This window comes from Micropterus dolomieu, linkage group LG21 (genome assembly GCF_021292245.1).
Source record: "Micropterus dolomieu isolate WLL.071019.BEF.003 ecotype Adirondacks linkage group LG21, ASM2129224v1, whole genome shotgun sequence".
NCBI lineage: Eukaryota > Metazoa > Chordata > Actinopteri > Centrarchiformes > Centrarchidae > Micropterus > Micropterus dolomieu.
The window spans coordinates 12194759-12219718 of record NC_060170.1 but is presented as its reverse complement, the minus strand read 5'-3'; the positions used below and the strand labels follow the sequence as shown (position 1 = coordinate 12219718).

Genomic DNA, 24960 nt, shown 5'->3' with positions numbered 1-24960 from the left:
CTGTCAAACCCAGTGTAAAGTTATAATTAAAAACTGTAAAGTTACATGATCAACAATAAAACCTGTAACCTGTTTGCAGCCAATGTTAATAATTAACGTGATGGCAGTAAATGATTACGTTAATCGACTGCCACAAGTTTAGCACGTAAACAAACGCTCATTCATCTTTTCATAAGGAACGACAGTCGGAGTTAACCTCCTGTAGGTTGTAGCTAAAGCAAGAAGCAAGCTAACTTTAGATGGCCAATGCTGAGCTAAACATGTTTACTAACCTCAGGTTACCTATTTTGCATTCAGCGCTTCTAAGTTCAAGAGAGCATGGTCCCACCCATAGAGGAAGGTTGGGTGATGGAAGGTAGCGTGGATTTATTTTCATTAACCGTAGCTAAACTGTCTTGTAAATAATGACAATTAAACTTTCTCAGTAACAAAATGTTTCAAATGTTGTTTTTGCATGACTCTTAAGGAGGCCTGTGGGCCTTGTTGTATGAAGTTTTAAAGACAAAATTTATGATGAATGTGGCTACGCGCAGCTGATACTATGTGTTACATAGGCAGGTGGTAACGGTGGGAGGGGAATAACAGCAAACTCATCAGACGTTTCCAAGAAATAAACATTGTTCACGAGTCCCGCACCTCGAGTCCGAGTCCAGTCTTTTGAGGACGAGTCTCAAGTCGAGTCTGAAGTCACTGTGTGTGCGACTTAAGTCGGACTCGAGTCCAAGTCTCAAACTCGAGTTTCCATCTTCTTTCTCCACAACAAAACATCTCTCCATAGTCAATTGTCTAGAATGAAGACAATCTATAAAATCACTGCAGATGGGGGACTACTTAAATGATCATCAGTGCTGTGGAGGAAAAATATAATCAAGATTTTAACTTTTTTTGTATACTTTCTAATATTCCAATTGTGCACAACAATTCAAAACATTTAACTGTTAAAATGTTTCAGCTGTCAGCACTTTCTTCCTTCAGAAGAAGTAAATCCTTCTGACTGAAAACTATTGATATAGAGGTCTTTGGATCATCCTGAGTAACCAGAGTAACAGGGACATTGTTTCTGCAAGGACATGTTGCTTTTCAGATGTAATTGTTAGATTCTTAGAGTACCAAAAGCAAACTTGCATTCACCTCCATTGTATTAGGGTGGAGGCAGAAATCAGTTTTTCTGCTTTACAATGGATTTGTGATCTCTCACCCAATGTCAGCTGGGATAGGTTACAGCACCCCACGACCCCACAAAGGATAAGTGGTTATAGATAATGGATGGATTTACATATGTGATCTTGATTGTGACGCATTCATGCTTTTACTCTTTGTAATCTTCTTTCTGAGATTCATGCTATCTGCCCGTTCCTATAAAAAGTAATGTAGACATATGGACATTAGAGGCTTTTCTTGATCCCTCGATACATTTTATTTACATATGTTCAATATGTTCAAGTTGATTGCTCTGCAGCATCATTATTTGAAATGCCCTCCTATAGACTATATACAGTAGCCTGTGTAATTCTGATGAAGATTGTGTTGGAGGTAAGAGAACAGGTATTTTTGTTTATTTTGGTGTTAATGTATTCAAGTAAAAACCCATGAGATCATTTAGCAAGCAGTCTCAGAAATATACCCAATAGTACATTGGGCAGTTGACAGTAAATCTAAACTCTGGTATTGACGTTTAGAGGAAAAGTGCTCCAGATCTTTGATTTTTGTGTTTCCAGTAGGCCAGTAGTTGAATTCGTAGGTGTGATTTTGAACTTCTGATCAGATTCTGTAGCGTTTCCAGCCCTAATTTCAGTCTCATGGTAGAGTAGGAAACAATAAACAATGCAAAAACATGGGAAGGCTCAGGTGTGTACCTCTTTCATGGCTACTTCTCCAGAGTTAACTATAGTAGATGGGAATGGAACATGTACTACTCACCCTTCCTGAAAATATGGTCCGCCTCCTAAACCTTGTGTGAGTCAGCAAGCAGCAGGGGGTTCAGGCAGCCTGTGTCTGTGTGTGTGTGTGTGTGCGCATGCATGTTGAGCTCATCCCGCTGAATTGTGTATGAGCTGAGAGGAAAAGTGGAGGAAGAGTATGCTCTCTCTTCTGTCTCATATTTCTCAGCGGTGTAATGTGCCGCCTATTCATGCGATGCCTTTTAAAGGCATGGTGGGAATCGCTTCACAGTCAGGCACGAAACTCAATATGCTAATGCCTTCCAAGGGAGCGATGGAGGGGGAGAAAACATAACCTGTCAATTACCCACAGCAAAACCACTGAAAGATTTATATAAAACCACCAGAAATTTCCACAAGACAAAAGAGCTTAAACATGTGATAGATCAAAACACAAGCCACCAGTTGTTTTTACAAAGTCATGTCAGTAAAATTAACCTTCTCTGACTTAATGGCATCATGTTGAATTATATTTCGTCTAAGGGGGCATATGGCAATTGTATCTTCATTAATTACCTTTTGAAAGTGCCAGGTGGAAATTTTGTGCTTTGATTAAAAGTTGGAGCTGTCAAAACCCATTATCTAAACAAGTGGAAATTTTGCGTCTGTCATCAAAAGCACAGACGTAAAATGGGTAAATACAGCTTGGAAAAGATAAGAAAAATAAAACAATACATCACAGATACGCCATACATCTGGAAGGCACTGGTGTAACAGCCAGCTGCTTTCCAGTGGCAGCGCAGCTTCACCCCCATGAGTGTCTGCCGGCTGAGGAGCCAGGAAGGCACAGCGGGACCGTCAGAATTGGTTTTAGATTATTTCGTTTCTCACACAGACATCATCAAGACCCCTCAGCTTAATTTGTTTACAGCTCAGAGATGGAGTGTTGGCAGTGCTCATCTCCCTCACTGGAATAATTGCTGTGATGATAGGCTTTGCTGGGAACATGGACAGGCATGTGAAAACAAGCACCATATCTGATTAGAGGTTTTGGAAACCGAGCCAAGCTGACGCACCCGCAACAGCGACATATCCCCAGTATAATATTTTCTCTCATCAGATCAATTCTTCCCTTGTGCTCTCTGATCCGTATGTCAAAGGGATTCCATGGGAAATTCTTTACACAGGTCTACCGCCTGAGAGTTGTGTCAAAATGCTGCACTGCAGGAACCAAGTGCTGTTGTTTCAATCGTGCCCACTGCCCAGATACAATCATCAGTGCTTTCAGATCAATTGATTTCCATTCCGAGACTCTATCACTGACTGATAACACATTAAAAAGCATCTAAATTGTTGTTTTTAACACCCAGTGTAGCTCTTTCTTGGGAAAAAACCATCTGGGGAACAGGAAGTGATGCATTTTATGATTCTTGCAGCAGGATTGGTTGGAATAAAGATAAAAAAAGGCAGTTATCGTGATCACTGATTGCTGCCATATGGCAACAGAGAATACAAGGATTAAGATGATAAACCACCATTTATAGTGCAGAAACACAGAAACAAGGAACGCTTAGCACAATAGTTGTAGGGGGAAAAAGGCAAAAATCAGCTTTTCACTAATACGACATACTGTATTCAATGGTTCATGACCTCCGCTTTTGTTTCAGCCTTGAATGGTACTTTGATTCATAGGACTTAAACCCATGGACGACATATGGTCCTGAAGTCCACGCAAACCTCATCAGTGGAGGAAAATCCATGTCCGCTACTCTCCTGCCAGCTACCGGATACACGCTGAGTCCTCCTCCATCATCATCCCTCTATCTTCCCACCCCACCGCTTCCCCTGAGCCCAGCAGATTACAGATATCATTATAATGGACGTCCTGGCAGGCTAGCTGCGGTCACATTTAATTTGCCGTGGCCTGATATCTACACAAGATAATCAGCATTTACACCTGAGAGTGAAGACAGAAAGATGAGCGACGGTGTGTATGTGGGTGAGACAGTATTAGAATTAGAAAGAGAAGCATGACCAACACAGAGTGGGAGGAGTTAGAGAAAGTAAGAGTGAAGGAAAGATTGGAGAGAATCAGAAGGAATGATTATTAGGCACAGGGACAAAAGGAGAGTACCGATGATGCGCACTTGTCAGATTTGCATTTTAATAAGTATGACCTACTTTGGGCCCCTGAGGTGACTGTGAGCAAAACTTGAACGCAGATGTTACATCTTAGTTTGGAGGGAGTTACCTTTCTCTCATACTGTATTTTGCCTTGTGAGGGCAGCCCAGTCCATTCACAAGCAGATAAACAATAGTGTTGTAGGGCATTCTTATTGTAGCAGACGAGTGGGATCTCCACTGATCCCACATTTATGCTTGTGAGTATGTCTTTGTTCCTGCAGCAGTTGCAGGATTATGCATTTCCTGCTCAACTAATGCTTTTACTCCCATCTGGCATTGAGGACATTGATTTGTGTATGAAAGAAAGTTGTAAAAATTTGTGGAATTCTTGTATAAAGCCACCAGAACAGGTATATATTATATATGTTTAGCGCCAACCGAAATGAGCTTTCACATCTATAACGGATCAATTTCCCCTGAGCCGAGGAGTGACGACCTATTTCCTTTGAAGGGCTCCCCATACATATTTCAGCAGTGAACTACCTACCAAGCTCACAGGGAGACACATTGCTGTTGTGAATGTATTGCAACGTGACTGCAAGAAAGCACAATCTGTCACTCAGTTTCTGAAAAACTTCGGTCTGTACCTCAATTTGCAATGGAAGTATGACACAATGTAAAATTCACCATTTCTATCTATCTGTCTGTCTGTCTGTCTGATCTATCTATCTAATTTATGGTTTGTCTAGCCTGTCTCTCTAAGCCGCTCTCTCTTTCATTAAGTGGGCTCCTTACTCCGTCATCTCAAGGTGCTTTTTTCTTTCACCCCACGCTCTGTCTATACAAGCTTTAACCCCTACTGAATATTCATGATGCACTGCAGAAAACATCCATCTTAATGACTCCATTTTGACTCAAATTCTACTCCAAAACAAGAAGAAATCTTTTTTTCTTTTTCAGCCCAGGCCTCCTCTATCAGGCCACAGAAGTCAGGTAATTGTTCCCAATCCATCTTTCCTTCTTTAAAGTTATAACCATTCATATATTAGATCATTTTTCTTTTATAGTCATACAATGTGGTTCCGTTCAGTAATTATCTTTCTAGATAGCAGTCTATTGGTAGTGCATAAGCATGAGAGAATCACAGGAATCCTTGGAAATGAGGCATGCATTTAATCCTGCGTATTTTTATCTCATTGATATCAGTGTCACGTTTTACTGTTCCCTCTCTTTACACTGTGTCAGAGCTGTATTAGGTTATGGCTAATGCAAACGGAACATCCTACTGCAGCCACAGAAAACACAATTTGTTTGCCACCGTGGTTAGCACTGACTGATTCACGCTAATCAAAAATGTGACTACAAAACAAGAGAGCGGTAATTGTCTGCATTTTTTAAGTCAGCGGGTCATTTTGAATTTTTGCAAGGGAGTAATAGACCAGGAAGGAGCAGCCATCAGTCAGCTGTTAGATAAAGAGCTGCAGGTGACACCTCCAACCAAGGATTCTCACCAAGATAACCAACTTTACTGTGCCTTGCCGTTGTGTGGAGAACTACGCACACTGTGCACTGCAGGAAACCAGATTGGGCTTCCAATTACCATTGACTGCCTTATTTTATTAAAACATGAGTTTGCATGGTTGCACCAGTTGCTCTTCTTTTGTATTTGTGACAAAGTAACTTTTATGCCCTTCATGTGTTTCAAGTAGGTTTTTATTCTCCAATTTAGCATTGATAGTCAAAAAATTCAACCTCCATTCAAACAAATAAAAACATTTAAGTCAGTTTTGATGAACAGGGTGTGAATAAAAATAACTTCCAGGATATCCTTCCAATTCCAACACCTATCTATCTATCTATCTATCTATCTATCTATCTCTCTGTCTGTCTGTCTGTCTGTCTGTTTTATGGTTTGTCTAGCCTGTCTGTCTAAGCAGCCTTTTCTTTGAACTACTCTTTGAAAGCCTGCTAAAATCTGCAGTCTCTGAATTCATCATACAGTATTTGTCCTTCACATGAAAAACACCCATATATGCAGCTATTTATGCAAAGCTCAGAGTCCTTCAGAACTTTGCCTTGAATGAAGATAAATAATGAGAAGAATTGGATACAATGCATACAGTGGAGAAATGTGGCCCCCATTGGCTTAAGCTTCCTCAACAAGGTGATGCAAGAGACTTAGTAAGACGTGGCATCAAAAAAACCCATCCAAGTCCCATCTGTCGAGTTTGCAAACTAATCACAACAACAGGCAGACTCACACGGGATGAGGATGATGATCACAAGGATTGGTAAGGAGTTCATTTTTTGCATCAAAAACGCTAATGAGAACATACAGCTAAAAAATACCAGAGAATATCTATCTATCTTTATGGAGGAAACAAATCTGAGGTTCTTCCTCAGGATAACCTCCCTCAAAAATATTCAGTTGAACATTTGGCAGTCCTGCTGTTAAAAGTGCAGCAGCCAATACTGACTCAGTGCAGACTTCAGATCGGGTCGTATGTCAGCAAAATGTGGCTAATCATATCAAAATGGCCTCCATGTTAACTGAAGCCAAGTATTGATGGGCTTTCCCTTTTTGCTATCGTCAAACTTTCTGCTGTGAACCGAATTTTTGTAATGTACAAATATTTTATTAGGGTTTATCAGGGTTTGATAGATATGACAAAAGAGACATTGTTTGAAAAAATGTTTGTATTCATTATGTTGTTTGATACTCTCTAGTTTTGGTTTTAAATATGACATCTTATGCCCTTTATGTATTACACATAGTACACATCTATGCATTTATGTATGTATGTATGTATGTATGTATGTATGTATGTATGTATCTATCTATCTCTGTTGGTGTTGTGGTAACCCTCCTCTTAACACCATGATCAGTGACATTGTACTTGTGCTCACGTTTTGGATCAACCAGCCACTTTATCTTTCTGAGTGGCACCGCAGCCTGCTGGAAGAGGAGCAGAGCAGGGTTGACTTATAAGGCTGACAACAGCTCCATTCATGCGTCTAATTTAAGACCGGCTTCTGCTCTGTCTAATTAACAATTTACTAGGCCATCAGTCAGCCTCCCCATTGTGGTATAATCAGCGTCACCAACATTCAGCCAGCTCAGTGCACACTTTCGGATCTGCAGTAGGATTAGAACGGCCATGCGACTTTGACTGGTACATGGACCGAAAAGTGGGCACTGCGAGTTCCAAGGACACAGCGAGAACATCCGTGAAACCCCAGATTGAAAGATGACACTGTGCGGTGGAGTGATATGGGCAATGTGTGCGACAAATTAGCCAGCTCTGTTTGTGCATGCTAGGTCCTGCAGCCATATAACGTTATGGCCGTGTTAAAGGAATCAACAGATACATATTCGCTCCCGGGGGGGTCGGTCGGTATGTAGTGGTGCTAATTAGCAGAGTTTCAGGAGTGGGACCACACATTAAGCACGTCATCGCCAGCATTTCCATAAATACCCACACGTCCTAAGTCCTTCCCTTCACCCTCGTATTCTGCATCCCTCCCTCCCACCCCTTTCTCTGTCCTGCCTCCTGATCTCCTTCCTCCTCTCCATAGGTTTATAGGGGGTCCGTCGTGCCCGGGTGCTACTGCGGATTTCCCTATCGTAGCTTCCCCACAACGCTTTCTAATGTCTATTCAGCTACTGCAAGCTTCATACATCTTCTGTTCGTTAATCAATAAATCATTTAATCATACCTGTTGATTGTGGTCCTTGCTAGTGAAATCACAACACTGGTGTGAACGCAACTCTGATGTAACTGCATATTGTGTGCAAATTTCTCTTTTACTTTAGGGTTGGGTTTAGGAACATTAGAGGTTTGGATCTGCTCTGTCATGTGTAGGCACCTTTAAAGGATTATGATACAATGTCAGAGTGGATTTATGTAAAAAGACATGAATAAATCCACCCCATAAAGACACCACCCGCCTCACCACCCTAATGTTGCATAACACTAATTCTTCTGGTCCTCCCTCTTCTCCCACACCCTACTCAGGACAAGAGCCAACCCTTATTATTGCTTTTTTATTTTTTATTTTATTTTAACAGACTAGTGTAGGGAGTGGGGGGTAACCAACAATATTCTGATAGTGGAATAATAACCCACAGAAAGGATTAAGGACTGGTAATCTGGGGGAATAGCGTGTTCCATTTGCTTTCTGTATATTTTTGCCCCTTAGCTTCCTCTGTATAAACACATAGAATTTTACTCGTTTATCCACTTAGTTCCTCTGTCTTGCTGATTAGCAGTGAAAGGGCTGGGAGGTTGTGATAACCTAGAGCGGATGGTTCCAAGGATATCTGAGGCCAGCATGCCTGTGTGTGTGTGTGTGTATCACTGGGAATCTGCATGTATGTGTGTGCATGTACTGTATAAACAAATGCAGTCCTACTTGAAGGGCGCGGCCAATTAAAAGAAACCCCTGAAGGAGTGTGCTCATCAGGATGCAGTGAACATAGCAGATCCGCTTTCAGATATCTTGCTGCAGTCTGTCACTGTAACCAAGGCCTTAATACCACCGAGGCTATGTGACACATCTTCATCCTTTAAACTTTGAGCAATCAATAAGAAATATGAATACAATGGCTTAGGATCAGAAAATGTATACGGAATCCACAACAGTTTTATGTATGAATCACAATTTTGTTGCGCAAACTCGTGAATCTTGTGTGTTGTGACTCATGTAATGTAAATTTAATCCTAATTTAATTGAATATGAAATTCTATTCAAAGATATTTGAAACAACTGAAACAATAATACAAGATAATATTATTAACAATAATAGTCTTGCAATATAAAGTCAAAAGTAATAGAATGTCCATAAAATGGTTCATTAGACTGTAATACATTGTGTTATTTTATATAGATTTTTTTTGTAATAATTGGTTGATTTACTGCATAACCACGTAAGCATTACCTAAAACGTCAACTATTTACATGTTAAAACTAGATCTTCTTATTTTAATTCAACAACATCTCTCAAGAGTTATGATTATATCACCCAGTAGTGCATTACATGAAGAGAACAATTACATTTTGGACATAATTAGAGTTATTCAAACTCTTTTTGGCAAGTTTTAAATACCATTATCAAACGTTATTACACTGCCTGTTGCTATGAATTTTATGAAATTGCTATGAAAAAACGGGTAAATAAATAATTGGATGTTTCTGACTTGTGAGAGAAACAATGCTATTCAGTTGTGATGGAAGTTGTGTGCAGATAAGACAAAGACAAGTTGATCCAAGGCTGGATGTCTGTATCGGAGCCAATTACCCTTAAACTACCTTTTATATTTACCCTCCTTGTCTACTTCTGGAAACCCAGAGGACTGATGTGTTTTTCTGGATGAACACAATTGAATTGCCAAGCCAAATCTTCTATTTACCTTCTTCTGTGATTTGGTCTTGGGTTGCAGCCAAATCACATGTTGCACTAGTCACAGCTGTATTGACTCCCATTGACCCCCAAAACTTCATCACAAAGGGTAATGTGTGACCTTTATCGACCTCTATTGGTAACCAGCAGGAATTGCAACATCAGCAGTGCTTATTATCTCCTCCTCTTGGAGCTTCTCAGTCCATGGAACAGGTAAAGAGGTTTATTATTCTTCATAGCTGAAAGGTCTTGCACATAGTACAATCCACAACTGTTAAAGACTTCGAAAGAGTGAACAAATGAGAACAGGGAGAGTGGGAGCATCCTGAAATTCAGGCCCAAAAAGCTAGAAATGAAAGTCAGAAATCTCAGCACCTCGCAGAGTAATCAATGAGTCAGCAACCTTCCTGGCTACAGATATATTATGGTCACTTTGTACTGTGGGGAGTTAAAAATACCTATACCTCAAGAGAAGACCTATTGGTCTCATTGCTGACCTTTCCCAATTAAGAGGGGTAAAAACATGAACTTTCACAAGAATGTAAACACATTCCTCACTGATGGACTTTAAAGATAGCTGCAGAGCTACTAATTATATTTCTCCCACTTTGCTTCATCATCCATGCAGTTGACATACTGACATGTGATGAAAGACACTTGACTGGACAACGCGTGGTGGCAAGTCACACAAGCGGTAGGCATAATAAGTCGCAAGACCTTCACACCTCTCAATTTCACATGCCTGCTCGCTTCCTTTCTTCCTGTCTTTCTTTCTCTTCACTGTCTCTCCCTTCCTCAGACCTCCTCATACACTCAAAGAACAATACACCCACACACACATTATCCCTCCCAGCCTTCCCCCTGTGCTCATATATACACCCATACAAACACAAAGATGGATCAATTTCACATTCCCTTTCAGGATGCGGAAGATGCCATGTCTCATTGTCAGTTTATGGCACGATGTTTGATCCCACCTAATTCCGCTATGCAAATTAGCTATTGTTTTTTTTTTTTTGCATGCCATCTTTTTTCTTTACGGCTTGATACGTTCTAAACAATTATCTCCCCACCTCAGATGCTACATCTTGTGGCCTATTTTTGAAAATAGGCCAGAGTTTTTGGCAAGGCACTGTCAAAACAATAACAAAGTTAACTAATTGAAAAAAATGCCCTCATTGTGTAGTGGTTTAAAACTCCTGAAGAGAAAGCCTTCAGTTCCACCATAATGGTTTTATCCATTCATTTAGGCTTTATTGGCTTTGTTTGGCAGTAGACAGGGAGCAACAGCACCCCCGAGCAACAGCTTTCCCACAGAGTCATTAGATCATATGCTGACTGGCTGAAAAAGGGTGCAAATTAAAGTCCCTCCTCACTCTGACACCTTAAACACAAAACACGGCAGGCCATATTTTCTCCGCCAAATCAGATGGATACCATTTATAATTGCAGCATAAAAAAACACACAGACATAGGTGTGTGTCAGAAACCTGATGCTAAATCACATCAGCAGGTGGATGATGAAAACCTGCCTGAAGGGTCTGAGGGACCCAAAGCCATTCTGTGCCAATGAAGGGGTGCTCACTTGAATTTGCATCACCCTGTGACATATCAAAGAGAATACACAAGTAGATCTCTTTGATTTTGCTAGTTGGGAAATGCAAAGTTACTCTGTAGGCCCACATCTGCGGTTTTCTTACCATAATCCTGCAGTTTTAGCCAAGTAATGAACAACGTGAGGAAGAGGGAGTGTGTACAGGATGTTGCATAAGCACTCTGTGTGTGTGTGCAGGGGTGGGGCAGGGTGGGGATTAGGCTTTTCCACAAGAAGGCCTACATGTACATGGTGCTGCTTATCAACCATCACATGTAACCTAAGTGTTATTCTCTCTGCACTGCATTTACACAAAGCAGGCGCACAAGAACAATCAGGCATACAAGAACACACACTTGCCAGGTGCTACCTCCTCCCTGCCCCTCCTCCCTCGACCTCTCCCTTCACACACACACGCGCAGAGGCAAACATACACACAGCCTAGAGCACGCTCCAGCCAAAAAAAAATAAAAAATTCTTAGCCATTTCCGGCGGGAATAGCAAAGCATTCCTGTCCTCATTAGAATAGCTCCACGTCCAACTATAAGGCCCTACTCCCTGTCTTTTTGGCGGCACCCTGAGTGGGTCGATGCCACAAAAACAGCAATTATAAGCCAAGGAGCTGGAAAGTAGAGCGGTATTATTGGGCCGCCAAGCGGACCATCTGTAGACTTCATCAAAAGCTCAGCCCACAGCGTCCAGACGGGCTGATCGGATGCCCGGGTTAAGTTGCGATATCATGCAGAGCATATTGACCGCTACAAACACTACACTGCCTCTCACTCTCACTCACGCGCACTGATACACACACTCCTACAAAGAGAAAAAAGGGGCGCGCACAAAATCTGCTCTGAATTATGACTCAATTAAGAGACACTGAGTCAAGGTCGTTTACAGCCGCAATATCCATAACTGATATTGACGCTGCTTGTTAGTCCGCTCCATTAATAAAATAATAATATGTTACTGTGCAGAATAGAGGTGTTTATTCCCGCATATTGTCAGTTAGGTACCAGTTTAACCAAAACCCCGGGGGAGCCAGGAGAATAAACTCCAATTAGGACATGTGATTTATCTTTGGTTGTGTCTATTCTCCATAGAGCAGTGACACTGCCCGATGTGGATGTTATCATTGCGCAGTAACCCAGCAGGGTCCTCCTGTCTGCTTTATGTGAAAACTTTACAAAGACGTTCTATTGTCTAATGTGAACTACTTACCATCAATAATAACGGTCTTCATGATTTAGATGGCGGGTGAAATCCAGAAGCTGGATAAATCCAAGTCGAGTGAATCCCAGGCTGTGGGGAGACAGATAGGATATCCGCGTTTTATTGCAATTTATGGGTAATTGCAAATCCAGTGCACGGTTAGAGACGGACAGCCTAATGCACCCCTGCACCTTTCAAACTTTAGCCGTACGTCTTCCCGAGTAGGGAGCCACGTCTCCGGCTGCACCCTAGCTCAGTCATTTGGACGAGGGATTACAAAATAGTTAGCAATAAACATCCAAATTCTGATCAGTAGACTCGACACACCGGTCGACACCTCCCCGAAATATAGGACGCGCAAACAGCTCCGGAGAAGAGCTCAAAGTGTTAACGCAGTAGTGGATAATCAGTGGCAAAGGCGAAAAATCAGTATTGGATCCATTTTTAAATTGCTGCACATATCCAGCCCGATCACTTGCCCCGCTGTATATTTCCCAAGTACACGGAGAAAAGTGTGGTGGATGCGCACGGATGTCGGCCGCACTGGTGAGCGTCGGTGTGCGTTCAGCACCGGGAGGTGGAAAGGGAGGGCGGGGCAGCGAGGTGCGTTTGGCGGAGAGAGACAGAGGGAGAACGTTCATAGATGAATGTTTTATGGATATGTATAACGCTGCAAAAAATATTCCTTTTAAATTTCAAAGTGGAGTTTGCCCATCAATCAAGGTAAAGCAAAATAGATTTGATGTTATATATTTAATTTGCTGAATTTTCTGCCTGATTTCACTACAGTTATTTATAGAAGACTCCCTACACTGACACTGTACTGGGAAAACAAGTTATTTTAAACAACTGATTTACTTTATATTTTAAGAGTGAATCTGAGACATAATGACTTATTCAGACACACATTTCTTGCAGCGCAGGGTTGCGCTCTAATGAATGTTTTATGTGCAGGGGGGTGGTGGTGGGAGGGTAGGGAGTGACGTGAGGCGAATCTATTTGGATCAGACACGGCCAGGCACGCACATGCATACGAAAACACCCCCAAAAGACAGGCGAAAAGCCAGGCCAATGCTGGTGGGGCCCTGCTTCCTCTCGGGGGCTGGACAATTTGGCTGCTCTGATGTCGTAGGCGGAGTTGTTAAACACCGACAGAAAACAAAACAAAACAAAACAGTGGTTTCAGTTCTGCTTGTTTAACCGGGCAGACAGACCAAGAGAAAAAAAAATCCTCAAACTTACTTTTCATTTTATTTTAAGACTTAACGTCAGCATCTCCCTTTATTTCTTTCCATTATAATTTATTGCTCATATTTTGAATTTGTCTAGAAATTAAATGTGCATTTTGTACATTGTCTTTATTACCTACTATTCAAGCAGGCATTTCTTTCTCTGTATTTTCTCCATATGGAAATTCAAAGTGCCTTTGGGCAGGGCATGTCCTTTCCCAGAATCCGACATTAAACATTTAATTTCCTTGCATTTGATATGATAATGGTTGGTTTTTTAAAAAGTGATTAGATTATTGAGCAGCATATACACTCGCAATGCTGAGTGGACCAAATATGTTACATAGTCTTTAGCTTTGCTTGGTTTGCTGAAACACAGGAGCTTTGGATTCGCAGCCGCAGTGCTATTATCTTTAGGTACCATACGCCCCCTACCGGCAAACATAAAAATAGATCTTCATCACCATGGAAAGAGACAGAAAAGCCTCATCTGTGGAAGATGATTCCCTGGTCGCCTTCAGCTAAGGCGAGGAATTATACTGAATATGAGTCTGTAAGCTCTGGCAGATAAATTATTGAATTCACAGTGGAGGCTATTGTATATATTTATTATATTTCCTATAAGGAAATATGGAATATTTCCATGTGCTGGCATGTACATTCATAATCATAATCACTTGTATTGGGGGGGTATTTGTAGACATACAAGGAATTTGACTCGGGTCTTACATTGCTCTCAGTGTACATACACAGAACAAACATGAACAAACAGGACAACAAGCACAACAAAAACAGACACAAACTACCATGTACAGATACACACACACACAATCACAGACAGAAACAACAACGTTTGAAGCAGGAGGGAACTTCACATAGCTCCAGTGATCTGTTGAAGATCTGTGTGAAGATGGGGGCCAGTTGGTCAGCACAGATTTTCAGGCAGAATGGTGACACTCCATAATGAACTATAAGAAACTTTCCAAATTGTACACTCGATATTTCACTTGGAATAGCAGCTTAGCTGTTGAATTGTGACACATACAGGAAATATGAGGCTGTGTGTATTATTAGACACACTGGCACAAGATCAAATACTTACCTTAATTACAGCATAGTATGTAGACTAAGACAGGAAAAAAACAGATTACCACAGGGAGCAGGTGAATGGAAACCACAGACAGGTGGGTGGTGTTGTCGAGTGAAATGGGGGTATGTGCAGCAGGCTAATCCAAAGCTTACAACTACCACCAATATTGAATCACACCAACAGAATATGTCAGTGAGCCATTCGCCTTGTATTTGCTCACAGCGGAGGCCAGCAGGGCCAGATGGCCAGTAGAGACACAGTCCAAAGTCGCAGCAGCGACCTGCTGAGATCGAGGTCACCCCGTGAGAAAAGGAAATGCTGTCACCTTTCACAGTTGTCTCTGTCTCTCCTGCTTTATCTGAATCCCTCCATGTGTGCGCGTAATCCTGTCATGCATTTATATGCTGTGTTTGTGTGCCCTGGAGTGTAGGCTACTGTAACAGCCGTTTTTTGGACTGCATTTTTAAAGGCTTTTCACAACAGAAAAAGTAAATTAATAATGAACTGTTATCACAACATTTATATATCTGCTGCAATACAAAAAATATAGCCGATAGAAATGTATGACATCGTATTGGAGTAACCCAGCTCTGGAGATATGTTTATACACTTGCTGTGGAATAACTTTTTTATGCGGTAAGTAACTAACTTAAAACAAACATCATTGGAGAACACAACTTGTAAAAAAAAGGATTTTTATTTAAGTCACAGCGTACAGTGTTGACATGATCACAGAAATTGGCCACAACAAGACATTCCCAGAGCAGAACCCTCCCTAAATATATCCAGAGCTAGAAAAATTAATTTAGCTTGCTGGTTAAGAAGTCTCCTTGTGCCAGGAAGTGAAAGGTGTACTGTAACTGATTATTATACCTCCCCTAGCTCATTATCCAACATGCCCACTCAATCCCGAGTCCTAAGCTCATTCCATTATAGTATATCACAATCATATGCGCGAGCAACTGAAAAGGACACAGGTAAATGTGTCAAGGGAGCTTTGAGGCTGGAGGCCTTGCACAACGAGCGACTGTAAATTAACTGAGGGTGAATCATTGCCATGCCAATGGGGAAAAAAGGAGATTTTTTTCTTTAATTCATGACAGTAATGAAATGAGTCAAGCTGTTGAGTCTCAAAGGCAGCTGATCCCTAGGCTGGGGCTATACTATTCTTTTCATCACAAGTCTGACGGATCAAAAAGGAGAATGGAGGCATAAATGACTTCCTTAGGTAATAGGAAAGTTAGTTGTGTCTCACTGCCACAAGAACTACAGTAGGACCAGTGTGAATTACAGTCTATGAATGAAAGCTAAAACTGAAGGCTTTTACTCACTCTAGATTACATTTTGTACAACTTCCCTTCAAAACCCGCAGCATGGGGTGACTAGGTCTCTCTCTCTCTCTCTCTCTCTCTCTCTCTCTCTCTCCCCTTGTTTTTCATTTCCCCCATTGTGCAATCTACAAACAGAAGTGTGGGGGGGGGGGGGGGGGGGGGGGGGGATCCCTGCTGGCTGAGTTTCACAGTACGTTTGTGAAATATAATGGGTTAAAAAAAAAAAAAAAAAAAAACAACCAAACGCAATACTGTTATTTTTACACTAACAGTTGGAATTAGAGTAACTCCTGTAGGCCACAACAAACACAAAATGCATGAGAATTTACAAAAGTAACAAAACACATTTAAGGTTGTGATTCTCAGCACTACACCTGCAAAATAGTTTCTGTTTGTTGTCTGTATCATTTTAGAATTTTTATATAAAACGTTTGCTTTGTGTCACAGTTTGTCATGGTGAGGTAGGTTGGTGTAGGTGTAGGTGTAGGGGTGTGTGTGTGTGTGTGTGCGCGCACGCACACACACACACACACACACACACACACACAGTGGCTGAGTCCCAAGAAGAATCCACAAGGGAAAACACAAAATACAGGCCGACAGAATTACAGGTGACGGAGAACAGGGAGCGGGAGTCGGTCGGACCACCGACGGAGCTGGTTTTGGTCGGACTACCGACGAGGGAACAGGAGTCAGCTGGAGATCAGGCAGGCTGCTAGCAGCGCTAGCTGGCCGGTAATCAGGCAGGGCAGGCACGGAGTTAGCGGGCAGGCACGGAGTTAGCTGGCTGACAGCTAGCTGGTTGGCTGACTGGTTGGGGACTAGCAGTCCTTGGGCTCTCTGGCTCTAATGCAAAGTCCAAAGAGACCAGAGAGATAGATGTCCTGGAGTCCACAACCAGCCTGGGTACTGGAGCCAACACAGGAGGGGGATGACCAGGCGGGCGGCTAGCAGCGCTCAGGCTGGGTGCTCCCAGGCTGGGACAGGAAGAAGCCTCCCACCATGCAGCTAGCAGGCCGGGAACAAGTCCTTTGGGGGTTAGTAGGCCGGGGAACAGACAGCCTGAAGCTGGCAGCGCTGGTAACAGGCTGAGGGCTAGCTGCGCTAGCCGAGCAGGACAGGTGGAGGCTTCCCAGCATGCAGCCAGCAGGCCGGGAATCAGGCAGGGGGCTAGCCGCAGGAGTGCTCGCAGACCGGAGCTCCATACCAGCAGGGCGGGGGTCAGGCTTGGGGTTAGCTGGCTTGTGGCTAACTCGCTGGGTGCTGGCAGGCTAAGGCTCCGGCAGGCAGCTAGTAGGCCAGGGATCAGGCGGCCTGGTGCTAGCTGGCAGCCTGTTAGCTGGCGAGCTAACAGGCTGCAGGAGGCCACGAGCAGAGCCAACTCTGGGTCGGTCCTCCACATGACCGAGAGCAGTTCAAAAAACTGCGACTCTTCAGCTGTTAGCTCCTCTTTAGGCACCCCCAATTCCTCCCAGGTGCTGGGCAATTTAACAATGTCCGCTGGGTCCATGTTATGTCGGGTCATTCTTTCACAGTTTGCCAAGGTGAGGCAGGCCCAAATACAGGACACATTGTGCGGACAGAGCTTCTTCACACCACAAAAACACTGCAATGACCCGACAAAGACTAGACGGAAACACCAGGTAAATATATACAGGGACTAACGAGCAGGGCGGGAGCAACACAGGTGACAGACATGAGACTAACGAGACACAGGCAGGCAGAGAGAGAGAGAGAGCGGGGGAAAACAGAGAGAGGCAGGCAGGCAGGCAGAGACAGCAAAGGGGAACAAAGAGGCAGGCAGAGTGATAACTGGGGGAACAGATGGAACACTTGACAGGCAGACATGGGGCAAAATAACCAACACAGACAGAACATATGTAACAAAATACCAGACAAGAATCTAACTCAGACAATAACAGAAACCCATGTAAACAGACAAACACCGACTAACTATAACACAGGGATCATAACAGACAAAACCTAAATGAGAACACAGAACTAGAACACAGAGTACCGAGCAGACTAAACCAAAATGATGCAGAGAAAGAACTAGAAGCAAATACTACGAGATGAACTAAGGCACAGGACTGGGAACCAAGACATGGAACCAAAACAGACTAAATAACAGGTACTGAACCAACAAAACAATAACTCAGATAAACTCAGGACAGGATCGTGATTAATTAAATTTTATTTATATAGCGGCAACTCACAACATCTCATAGCGCTTTTCATATACAGTAGAGCAGGTCTAGATCGTACTCTTTGTGCTATTATTTACAGAGATGCAACACTTCCCACCGTGAGCAAGCACATGGCGACAGAGGCAAGGAAGAACCTCCTTTTAAGAGGCAGAAACCTCAAGCAGAACAGTGGCTCAGGGTGGTCGGCCATCTGCCTTGACCGGTTGGGGTTGAGAGAAAGAAAGAGAGAGAGAGCGAGAAAGGGAAAGAGCGAGAGAGATAGCAAGAAAGAGGGAGAGAGGGCTGGGGGGGGGGAGGGGAGGGCGGAGCTGTTGTTAAATGACAAATACATTTACTTTGTATGTTGTATGTCTAAAACATAATAATTGCAAAAGCAAAAAATTTTTTTTGGGTTTGAAATGTTTGGTTTTTGTCTGGCCTAAAAGCCAGTTTTAGAAAATATTGAAGTGGTAACCCTTCACTTTGCTACAAACTGTGCTTTTACATTGGATAAAAATGGTATGTCATACCAAATATATACGTATAATTCCAGTATCTTACATAGTGATGTCATTTATTTTGGGGGTTAGTTACAACCCAGAGAGGTCTTATTTCCCGTTAGGCCTCTTTGTAAAACTCCAAAAACAGAAATCCCACAGACTTATCTGGAATTTGGGAGAGGTAGTGCTGCGTAAACACTTCTGTCAACACCAATCACAGATGTAGTGCTTAATGCAATCCACTGTATTTAATCATGTGGTACAGCAGGGGTCTCTGACAACCTAAACAAACAAACTGCATAATTTTCTGTAGTGGGATCATCATGTTTATAAGCAATTATCATAAAATTAGCTAAACCCGTGAAGTATGAAGCTAATAAAAATATCCCTGGATGCTCCATCAACTCAAACAGTGTGGTGTCCGAACAATAATGCTGCGATGATGTGTTGAGAGGAAACCCGCTTGACACTGTTCTTGATCATAAAAGTTTATTAAATCAAAGAGTTCAGCATCAATTACAAGCTCTGCAGTAGCTTGGAGAGTGACCCAGGCCGATGGCCACTCTGTCTCTCTGTACATCAAACAAAGCTTATATAGGATATGTTTAGGTATCTGTTAGGTACCATAGAAGGGTTTGAGTCTGCAAAGTAAAATGGTCAAACCCATAGAAGGGTACAGTACTATTTTGAGGTAACAAAACAAGGGGTTAGAGGTCAAATTCTATAGAAGGGTTCAGTCCCTACATAACCACCAATCACTGCTCTCCCCGTAGAAGGTCACTGACCCTCTGTCTTGCTGCTACAGTGCTATTTTGAACTGTTATGAGTCAAATGCACAAGTATTGGATACTACAACAGAAAACAGCTGTCTACAACATGAAGCCAATGTACAGTTTGTACCATATATGTATGTATACACTATACTTGCTTTTGCAACAACGGATACCCATACATTTAAATAAAGCACATTTAAACTTTAAACAAGTTTAAACCAGGGCCCTATAGCAAGACATTTTGAAATAATGTGGTTTGGGGTATTTTATACACTCACCTAAAGGATTATTAGGAACACCATACTAATACTGTGTTTGACCCTCTTTCGCCTTCAGAACTGCCTTAATTCTGAGTGGCATTGATTCAACAAGGTGCTGAAAGCATTCTTTAGAAATGTTGGCCCATATTGATAGGATAGCATCTTGCAGTTGATGGAGATTTGTGGGATGCACATCCAGGGCACGAAGCTCCCGATCCACCACATCCCAAAGATGCTCTATTGGGTTGAGATCTGGTCACTGTGGGGGGCATTTTAGTACAGTGAACTCATTGTCATGTTCAAGAAACCAATTTGAAATGATTCGAGCTTTGTGACATGGTGCATTATCCTGTTGGAAGTAGCCATCAGAGGATGGGTACATGGTGGCCATAAAGGGATGGACATGGTCAGAAGCAATGCTCAGGTAGGCCGTGGCATTTAAACGATGCCCAATTGGCACTAAGTGTGCCAAGAAAACATCCCCCACACCATTACACCACCACCACCAGCCTGCACAGTGGTAACAAGGCATGATGGATCCATGTTCTCATTCTGTTTTCCAAATTCTGACTCTACCATCTGAATGTCTCAACAGAAACCGAGACTCCTCAGATCAGGCAACATTTTTCCAGTCTTCAACTGTCCAATTTTGTTGAGCTCTTGCAAATTGTAGCCTCTTTTTCCTATTTGTAGTGGAGATGAGTGGTACCCGGTGGGGTCTTCTGCTGTTGTGGCCCATCCGCCTCAAGGTTGTGCGTGTTGTGGCTTCACAAATGCTTTGCTGCATACCTCGGTTGTAACGAGTGGTTATTTCAGTCAAAGTTGCTCTTCTATCAGCTTGAATCAGTCGGCCCATTCTCCTCTGACCTCTAGCATCAACAAGGCATTTTCGCCCACAGGACTGTCGCATACTGGATGTTTTTCCCTTTTTACACCATTCTTTGTAAACCCTAGAAATGGTTGTGCGTGAAAATCCCAGTAACTGAGCAGATTGTGAAATACTCAGACCGGCCCAGACTGAGACTCAGACTGACATTCAGTTTGGAGTTCAGGAGATTGTCTTGACCAGGACCACACCCCTAAATGCATTGAAGCAACTGCCACGTGATTGGTTGATTAGATAATTGCATTAATGAGAAATTGAACAGGTGTTCCTAATAATCCTTTAGGTGAGTGTATATATTCAAAATTAGTCAAATGTAAATATACTGAGTCTATAAATGCTGGAATCATCATGTAAAATAACCCACCTTGTGGTAGTTTTGAATTGTTGAATGTAAAATCCTCCCAAATTGTATATAATCCCCAAATTCAGAGGAAAGAATCCAAGGACTTGACCTCAGTGTCCTCAGCGGTATCTACAGCCCTTCTGGGTTCCAGTGTATGAATAATGCATGTAACTGTATTTTTAATTTATATATTTATGTATTTAATTATAATGCATATAACACCTGACTGAAGGACAGTATGTGCGATGGACATATGAAATTAGTTAGAAATTAGTTCCCCTTCGAGGGAACTCGAACTGCGTCGGTGACGACACTATGGGAACGCCTCGTATATACGCCTCCGGTTACGCCGTCACGCTACCGTTCTAGCAACACCAATAGGATTGGAGTAGTTTCATTCACAATTCAGCCCTGCTACGCCCAGAGGTCGTTCCCATAGTGTCGTCACCGACGCAGTGTCTCGTTCCCCTTCTCGGGGAACAAGGGTTACACACGTAACCCGAGACGTTTCACTACAACTACCTATTTGTGTCTTTGTAGATTTCAGTGTAGAGTGAACACTTTGAGATTATTGGTAATTTTCAGATAATCACACTGATAATGCATCTTTACAGCGTTACCAGAAAAACAACTGTATAGGTAGATTGTTTAAGCAGGTTATTACGACCTTTATACATTTATTGTTAGGCCGCAAGCTCTAGTGGCCAGATTACGGTAGCAAAAGAGGAAGTCAGGTGATGTAGTACTAAGACAGGCAGGTGCATGAGGTGGATGGATGGTCAAACAAACAAACTCAGGACTTTTACCCTGGATATCGTCCCATGTGAAACCAAGTCAATGTTGACTTATAAACGGGTTTCTATGCAACATCATCACAGAGATGCGCACACAACTAGCGGACAGAAAACAGCACTCTGTCTTCGCAGCATATCAGTCTATACGGCAAATCTCTTGTAATTGTAATTGTAATATGTTACTTTTTACTTATTACTCATCTAAAAAATAACAATATTACCTTACTTATTACTGGGTATTAAAAGTAAATTGTCACGTAACTCGATACGTTACAATTAGTTTCAACGACACCACCCCATCCTTAAAAGTGATGAGGTTAAACAATATTAAAGAACCAACCCGTGGTAGGGGCGTCTACTCAAACGATAGTTTCTTCATCTGCAATAGATCTCCGTTCAAAGAGTGACACTGGAACAGGGATTTTGGCTTCCAGTGACTTAAACTTGGACAGTCATATGGTCTCTGGAATTATAAATCAGTACACAACAAATAAAGAGTTTAAATGTCTAGCCATAACATATAATCAACTTAAAGATATTAGCATCTACGTGCTTGAGTAGCATTAGCAGTTTAACATTAGCATTAACACTGTGACATTCTAATCATCTATATAATGATAAATGTTCTACAGCGAAACCTGAATCAACAAACTATCATAACATGGTACACAGGCTAGGCAACATTAATATAACGCGACTTACATTACTTATAACCAACTTACATTTGGGCATTTACACACATGCTGTTCAGTTCAGATGCCAGCAGACTAGTGTTGTGTTGCTCAAAGAATGTTTTGTTCATAAGACCTAATCGTGTGTATGACTCGGGAGGAAGTCTTAGTGAGTGATTTGTTCATTTTCACGCATGCGTGAAGGATCTTGGACTCTTCCGTTCACTCGTCACACGGCAGCTGCCTGGGCTCAGTCAGCACAGGAAACAGAATTGATTAGTTCACGACTCTCAACTGTGGGTCTGTTTGAGTCGTTCATTTGTCATGTGACAGCTTGGCTACAGGGCTGTGGTAAGCAGGCAGCACAGGAAACAGAACAGATTTGTTCACGACTCTCAACTGTGGGTCTCTGGGTCTGAGTCATGTCACGTGACAGCTCCTACTGTGGATCAGGAATGAACGACTCGTTCACCGCTCACATGGGTCCTCCTCAGTCTTTCGTTCATTCGGCTGGCTGAGTGACTGCCAGCGCCGGAGAATGAGAGGCAGGTCGGCTGTCAGGTAACAGTCACTGGACTGACATTATATAGCTATTTTGTTAATTATGTGACATTTTATAAAGCATAACATTATAACAGCACAGTGCTGTTGTGCTAAGTTATAGTTTTAACACAGCCGCACCGTAACTTTATTCCTGCTAGTGTTTAACATTACAGCTAACAGCTGATGAGAGTTGTTCTGGGTCCGCTCCACTTCAGAGCCGAATTACCTCCGTCTCCTCTCCAAAACAGACCCGGTCATTAAAACATTAAAACACAGCCATGTAGCAATGTTAGCGTTAGCCCTGTAAACAGCTAACAGCTGAACCAGGTCCGCCAGAGAACGCAACGTAACTTTTCCTTTTAATTTACCAACAGAGCCGTGCTGTTGTTTCACAGTGAACAACCTGGCTATGTTTGAGAGCGATGTGCTCATGTTTGTTTCTCTGTCTGCAGAATCAGGACCTGATGTGGCCCATTCTGCGTCCAGAACTGCCAAACTGCTGCATTTATATAATGTGTTAATATTTCTTTGTTCCTCTCTCTGTGCTGGAGTTCTTTAAGAACTTGGTGGCTTGATCCATATTATTATTAAATTGGTTGAATTTTAATAAGAGTGTGTTTATTCACATAGTTTATCAAGCTTATTACTTCATTATATTTACTGCAAATCTGATATTGATATTTTACTCATGGATAGGGGTGTTAGGCTACTGTATGAATGAGCACTTCAGAGATAATGATAGTAATTATATACATAAGCCTTTATATGGCTGGTCTGGTTGTGCACTCGGGAAAGATTGTGAAAATGGAAGGATTTAGCCGGTGTAGTGGATTACATATTGACAACATATTTCTGTGGTTTTTACATGGTTTGAATTTGGTTGTGGGCCCAAGGGGGTTTATATAATGATGATATACAGTAATCAAGAGGTGAATTTGTGCATTATACTGTCAAATAAAGCAAGCCAGGAAGCCTTCCGTGTTTGAGAACGGCGCTATTTTTTAATCGCCCACTAGAGGGCTGCAGCACCGCAATAACCAGCCTAGTTCAAATGAACGAAATGACTCAAAAAAACATTAGATCATTTTAATGAACGAGATTTGAATGAACGAGTTTGTCAAAAGACTCAAACTTGCCATTACTACGGCAGACCGAGTTAGATGAACAACTGCAGCACGTGTAAAGGACCCCTTAGTTACCTTACTCACTGCCTGACGGAATTTCCAGACCATACATTGTGCAACAATGCCACCTGCTGGCAGAATATGGGAATTCAGAACAGTCTGTATACAAGAAACCCGTCTATTAGAAGTTTAAAGTTAAATATTATGGTTAAATAGTAGGGCTGACCCCAAATAGTCGAAGATTCGATGCTTTGATGGGCGAAGCCTGATTTGACTGTCAATCTCACAGTCGAAGCTTCTCAGCGAAACAAGGATCGTGCCAGTTTGCAGATATGAGGGTGCTCAACATCTGATTTTACATAGAACTACCAGTTTTCTCCCAATAAGTTGATTTACAGCCAATTACAATATACAGTTCAATCAATAGCATTTATACAGTCTATGGTGTAGCCTAGTGGCAGAACAATTGCTGAAGAGTCGGAGCCCAAGCTTCACTGGTGTTGTGCGGAGTTGTCCCCACCTCGCGGGACTTTTGGATAATTTATCACCGTTATTTCCCTGCTGGTCAGAGAGGCCGGGTTCTACAGCCGATACTTCATAGTTCCCAAGAAGGACGGAGGGTTGCAGCCGATTTTGGATCTGCGGTCCCTGAACCAATCTCTGACCACACAAGGAATATTTTTTTAAATAGCCGGCTTCTTGAAATAGACCCGCGAGGAACCACGACTTGCATGCAGTTATCGGCAGCACGGCATGCACGCAAAACTCTGCACACACTGAATGGCAGGCGAGAGAGAGACCGAGAGAAAAGGGTCAGTTTAGCTGAAAATTTACAGTGCAAGTTGAATGAACAGAGACTGCAGCTCTGCAGCTTCTCAAGATTAAAGCGGAGGGACCTTGTGTGGTCGAACTTTCCAGTGGTCATATATGCGTTGTTTTGGGAAACGGTCATATATGTAGTTTTGGAAGTCATTGACAATCAACATATTTTGTCGTTGGTATGAGGACATATTACATCTTTG

General features: G+C 42.3%; 1 protein-coding gene across 1 annotated transcript in view; it reads right to left on the bottom strand.

Moving 5' to 3' along the window:
• The window catches only part of rtn4r (reticulon 4 receptor), a 47049-nt gene extending 34334 nt beyond the window's left edge, over positions 1 to 12715 (bottom strand). Inside the window, exon 1 of the mRNA XM_046034907.1 lies at positions 12218 to 12715. Within this exon, the coding sequence (XP_045890863.1) occupies positions 12218 to 12239 (22 nt within the window). The 5' untranslated portion in view covers positions 12240 to 12715. The remainder of the gene's footprint in view (positions 1 to 12217) is intronic.
• Between the last annotated feature and the right edge of the window lie 12245 nt (positions 12716 to 24960).